Raw genomic sequence first — 6,015 nt, forward strand, 5'->3', positions numbered from 1 at the left:
GTAATCCCAGCACCTCGGGAGGCCAAGGTGGGCGCATCACCTGAGGTCAGGAGTTCGAGACCAGCCTGACCAACATGGCGAAACCTTGTCTCTACTAAAAATACAAAAAATTAGCCAGGTGTGGTGGTGCCTGCCTGTAATCCCTGCTACTTGGAAGGCTGAGGCAGGAGAATTGCTTGAACCTGGGAGGTGGAGGTTGCAGTGAGCCGAGATCATACATTGTACTCCAGCCTGGGCAACAAGAGTGTAACTCTGTCTCGGAAAAAAATGACATCAAAGTTTTTGCACTGGTGACCCTACCAGTCTGTCCACCTGATGCAAGTGGGAACAGTTGTTCCAAGCTGGACAAAGACAGCTGCCGTAAGAGACCAACACCACACAGGGCAGCTAGGCCATGTATATTCACACAGGGCTCACCTTGTATGGCCAGCATAGTCTCCATCTAGCAATGTGGTCAAAGTTGCCTACTATATTTCCACCCAGCTGATGGAAGAAGGTAGGTAGTGGCAGAAAGTCAAGAGTCATTAGACTGGCAACTCCGTCAGCCTTGACTACCCCCAGCTCAGGGATCTGTTTTCAACCCTGTCTCCAGAGTTCCCGTCAAACCAGAAGCTTGAAAAGAAGGATGAGAGGCTCCCCTCAGGTGTGGCACGTATTGCCAAAGACTACCTTACTCTCCACTCAGGAGAAAGGTATTTAGGTCAGGTTATACATTCATATATATGGAACTGGGCTCATGACCCTGCACAGAAGGCACAAATTAGGGATGATAACAGACAGCAAGGGCCCAGTGTTAAGATCTGACAGATGAGCCACCTGGTTTTACGCTGAGGTAAACCTCTCCTGGAGGACTCTGGTTTCCCAAACCCCCTTGGACTCCAAAATGAGCCATGTGATGATGCTCTGGTAGCAGGCTTTACAAGGCCCCAGACAATCTAGTCAGGCTACTTTGGACTAAAGCATTTAAGCTCTCGCCAAGGACAGAATAAAATGAGAAGCTACCACTCTTCCTAGTCATGCAAAAACCAAAGAACTTACCTTGCCAAGGTGAGAAAAGAACTAGCTGCAGGTGGGAAGAAAAGAGCGGTAGTAGGATTGGCCTGGCTTGTTCGTAGGAAGAAGAGTGGTAGTAGGATTGGCCTGGCTTGTTCACAGAAAGAAGAGTGGTAGTGGGATTGGCATGGCTTGTCTGTAGGAAGAAGAGCGGTAGTAGGATTGGCCTGGCTTGTTCACAGGAAGAAGCATGGTAGTAGGATTGGACTGGCTTGTCAGCAGCAAGAAAAGTGGTAGTAAGATTGGACTGGATGGTTCCCTGAGCACCACATGGCATCAACATGGATAATTTTAAAAGATTCAACCTTTCTACTTGAAGAGGATAAACCATAAGGTTAAGAATGAAATTTGAATTGGCTTTGACATCTAGATTGCTAAATAACCTCAACAGAACAGTGAGATTCCAGAGAATGGCCTGAACCCGGGAGGCGGAGCCTGCAGTGAGCCGAGATCGAGCCACTGCACTCCAGCCTGGGCGACAGAGCGAGACTCCGCTCTGTCTCAGTGAGATTCCAGCCCTCACACAAATCAAAATAACCACAATAGGAAGCAGTTCAGCCAAGAATGTGTTTCTGGTTTCTACCTTCAGAAAGGAAAGTGATACTCTATATCCAAGTCTCTCAAGCTGAATCCATCCAAATGTTACTCTCTTTGCCAAAATGGAAGGGGTGGGGGGCATATTTCACCACTGTATTTTTCCATTACATGTGGTTGCAAGTTCTTTTACATTCACACTTGGTCAGGGAAGGAGGAAGCTGTTGTTCCACTTCTCATAACTGGACTCAGTGAAAGCAAAACACTTCTTTTTGCCAAATTATGAAAACAAACTCATAAAATGTCTGTAAATTCATGACTGCTGGAAGCTGTGCTAGCATATTGTTTTTGGAAATTAGAGTAGCTAAAATGGTACCTGGATGGAATTTGTAGGCAATGCGCTCACAGGCAGTCTGACTGGCAGTTATTCACAAAGGTCCCTTTCACTCTGTGATGTGGAGAGAAGAGGGGCTCTTGCCAAGAATAATACTAAGAATTGTTCAGAAAAACAGGATTGGTAACCAGAAGAAGGTAAGAAAGAAATACTGCTTCATTTCCACACTTTAAAATTAGATACTATTCATACCTTTCTTGTCCCCAGAATCCTTTATAAAAAACATAAAACCTATACTTTCAGAAAGAAGTCCATTGAAACTAAAGACTTAAGGTGTATTTATGAAGATGAGGTATCAATCACAAAATTCATCGTGAGGCTATAATTAGATACTGCCATGCAAATTTTATAACTACCTAGGAGAGGTAGGAGAAATAGAACTAGTCACACCTTTATGGTTTGCATTAAAGGAATAAAGGTTTTAAAAAGCACTCTCTTCTAGTGACCTCTTAAAGAGGTTTTAAGAGCGCCTAATTCAACTTACCACACAAAATAGCAATTTCCCCACAGAATCCTCCAGTTCTACCAGCCCCCAAACCATGAAAAATATGAGACAATCAAATCAGTACCAATATTTTAAAGGAGGCTCTGACCTAATCAGTAAACACTAAGCTGAAACAGCCTGGAAGATGAAGTTAGTCGGCAACAAAACATTTCCTAGGAATTCAAGACTCTGGAAGTGCCATACAATGATGTTATAAACAGAAATCTCACTCAGAAAGAGGAAACTGACCAACTGACCAAAGTATTTTAAAACAAGAACGAAGCACCTATTCTTTTTAAATTAGATCCAACAGATGCCTCAGCATAACACATTAAAGCCCTTCTCACAGTATCCAACACAGACGTTCACCATTTTAGGTTAAAAACAAGCTCAGCATTTATGTTTGCAAACTTTACTAGTCGTCCACTGTTGAGGGTCAGCCCACTGCTTCGTGATGATTTTCGAGACAATAATATCTGCATCATCCCACTGTCAACACTCCACCCCTCAGGAGTCTGCAGGGAGAGAAAGTGTCTGCCTCTTAAGCACCAATTGTTCATAAAGGCTTGTTGACAGTCTATGGAAATAAAGCTTTAAATAACGAGGGTCAGCTACCTATGAGTCAGACCTTTCTTAGGCCCGGTCTGAGGTTCCACTTGAGATTCATAATAGAGGCTAGAAATCAAGAAAAAAGAACCCGTGAAATTACTCTGAGCCTTGACCAATTAATAAAGGCAACAAATTAAAAAGAACCCACCAACTTGTTTTGAAATATCAAAAAGTTAAATTTCAGTGACTCCAACATTCGATCCCATAGAATTACTCCCTCAAGGTGAAGATTCAGAGAGCAATCTTACATTCGGAGATGTCATGCTAAGTCCCAGTATCACACAAAACAAAACCGAATAAAATCAGCAACCACAAACGTGGGTGAAAGCAGCTTGCTGAGAAAGAAGAACTTGCTGAGAAACCAGAAGAAACACTGATTAGTTTCCAGTTGGCCATATCATCTTAACATCCTCATTTCACAGATGGGGAACGGAGGCTAAAGAATACACCAAAAAGCGAAGAGAAACGTTATTTTGTCATCCAAAAAGGAAAACAAAAGCTAAAAGCACCCTAAATAGAAATGCAGCATTCTGTGTGGTTCTACAACATAGGACATTAGTGGCCAGGTTTCAGCACGATCAAAACTTTTCTAATAGGCCGGGCGCGGTGGCTCATGCCTGTAATCCCAGCACTTTGGGAGGCAGAGGTGGGCGGATCACTTGAGGTCAGGAGTTCGAGACCAGCCTGGCCAAGATGGTGAAACCTCGTCTCTAGTAAAAATACAAAAATTAGCCGGGTTTGATGGCGGGTGTCTGTAATCCCAGCTACTTGGGAGGCTGAGGTGGGAGAATCGCTTGAACCCAGGAGGCAGAGGCTGCAGTGAGCCAAGATCGCGCCACTGCACTCCAGCCTGGGCGACAGAGTGAGACTCTGTCTCAGAAAAAAAGAAAAAAAAGCTTTTCTAATAAAACACACCAACACGCAGGCAGTCTCCTGAGGCGCTGGGTGTCTAGAGTCTAGTTGTGGGCAGTGTCGACAGAGACACAAGATGTGGTCCCTGCCCTCATGGGATGGGGGCAGTTTCTCACCCCCAATCACAAAGCAATGTGTACAGGGACGGGTGGGAGTGTCACACCCTACAACCTAAACCGGACAGAAAACCAAGGCAGAGCTCGGGGCGCGGCCACCAGCCCCGTCGCGAGGTAGGGACCGCCACCCCAACACCCCAGTCCGGGTCTGGGGCCCCGACCCACCCAGCAAAGGCTCCTTCCGCCAGGACCTCGGGGCCCCCAGCCCTACCCGGCCCTAAAGCGCATTCCCCGGCCGGTGGGGCCGGGGCCGACAGCCCAGTCGCCCGCCCTCCCACTCGCAGCTCAGTCCGGGGATTTCCTCCTGCGCCGCCCCCTTGTCAGGGAGGATGGGCTGAAGGGGCGCGGGGCAGAAAAGGACGCCGCGGCCACTGCCCCGTGTAGTGCCAGACCTCTTCGCGGAGCCCTGCAGAAGAAGAGGAGGAGAAGGGGCAGAGCTACCGTCCAGAAACTCCAGGGAGTCCCCGCAGGCTTCCCAGGCCCGGGCAGGGGACGCAGGGCGGGAGCGCGGCGAGAGGGGGCCGACGGCCGCGGGCTCACTCACCTCGGACAGGCCGCTCCGGTCCTCCGTGTCCTGCCCGCTCAGCACCTTCTTCAGCTTGTCCATTGCGACCCAGTCCCCACCAGCTCCAGCTCCTCAGCGGCAGCCTGTTGCGCTCGCTAAGTTGACGGCTCTTCCGGGTGCTAGGCAGCCGCCCCGCCGCCCGGGCGCCAACCGCGGCGCGCCCCGCCCAGGCACCTGCCCACCTGGGGGCTCCCGGCATGCCCCGCGCGCCCGCGCCCGCCTCCGCTTGTTTTGGTCCCGGGGGGCGGGTCGGGCCGGAGGGGCTGGGATTGAAGACCACCTGAGGCGCTGCCAAACACTAATTCGGCGTCCGGAGCAGTTTCAAACCGGAACGGGCCGCGCTCCCTCGCCCTACTTGATCCAGTCAACGAATGCCGAGCACCTACCACGTGCAAGGTTCCGGAGACACAAAGAGGGGGAAGAAGCCTTGTGCAGACGGGAACAAAGGCTGTGGTTCATCCATATTGCGATCGTGCCTACGCAGGAAAAGATTTTCTTTTTAATCACTCAAGGCCTTAGTCTGGTGTGGTGGGGCATGCCTGGAAGCCCAGCTACTCCGGAGGTTGAGGCAGGAGGCTCACTTGAGCCAAGGAGTTCCAGGCTGTAATGAGCTATGACCAGGATACTGCACTCCAGCATGGGCAACAGAGCGAGACTCTGTCTCAAAAAAAAAAAAAAGTGACTGAAGGAATGTTGAAAGGAATAATAGATTGTTAAATTGTTTTGTGTTTGTACAATAGTTTGTTTTACTGACCTTAAAAAAACTAAAAGTAGACTGGGCATGGTGGCTCATGTCTGTATTCCCAGCACTTTGGGAAGATGGCTTGAGCCCGGGAGTTCCAGACCAGCCTGGGCAACATAGGGAGACCTCATCTCTTCAAAACATTTTTAAAAATTAGCCAGGCATGCTGGCGGGCACCTGTAATCCAAGCTACTTGCGAGGCTGAGGAGGAAGAATGGCTTGGACTCAGGAGGTCAAGGCTGCAGTAAGCCATGATGTCAGTACAGTAAGCCACTTGCACTCTATCTTGGGCAACAGAGGGGAAACAATACAAATGGCCACCAACTGATTAATGGTAAATAAAATGTGACATACCCATGCAATAAAAAAGAATGGAGTACTGACACATGCTACAACGTGGATGAACCTCGAAAACATTGTATTAAGTGAAAGAAGTGTGGACCCCGAAAATTTGAGACAGGTCTCAGTTAACCAGGAAGTTTATTTTGCCAAGGTTGAGGAACAGCACCTGTGACACAGACTCAGGAAGTCCTGACGACATGTGCCCAAGGTCGTTGGGGCATAGCTTGCTGTTATACATTTTAGGGAGACATGAGGCATCCGTCA

The 6,015-nt window shown here is 48.6% G+C and overlaps 1 protein-coding gene across 4 annotated transcripts in view; it reads right to left on the reverse strand.

Moving 5' to 3' along the window:
• The window catches only part of SFT2D2 (SFT2 domain containing 2), an 88,503-nt gene extending 83,642 nt beyond the window's left edge, over positions 1-4,861 (reverse strand). For 2 of the 4 annotated variants that reach the window (XM_014342011.5, XM_003824611.5), the window contains exon 1: positions 4,647-4,861. In XM_014342011.5, the coding sequence (XP_014197497.4) occupies positions 4,647-4,709 (63 nt within the window). In that variant the 5' untranslated portion in view covers positions 4,710-4,861. The remainder of the gene's footprint in view (positions 1-4,646) is intronic. The other 2 variants (XM_055111938.3, XM_063604101.1) reach the window with 2 other exon arrangements.
• Between the last annotated feature and the right edge of the window lie 1,154 nt (positions 4,862-6,015).

Source organism: Pan paniscus, chromosome 1, assembly GCF_029289425.2.
Source record: "Pan paniscus chromosome 1, NHGRI_mPanPan1-v2.0_pri, whole genome shotgun sequence".
NCBI classification, from domain to species: Eukaryota; Metazoa; Chordata; class Mammalia; order Primates; family Hominidae; genus Pan; species Pan paniscus.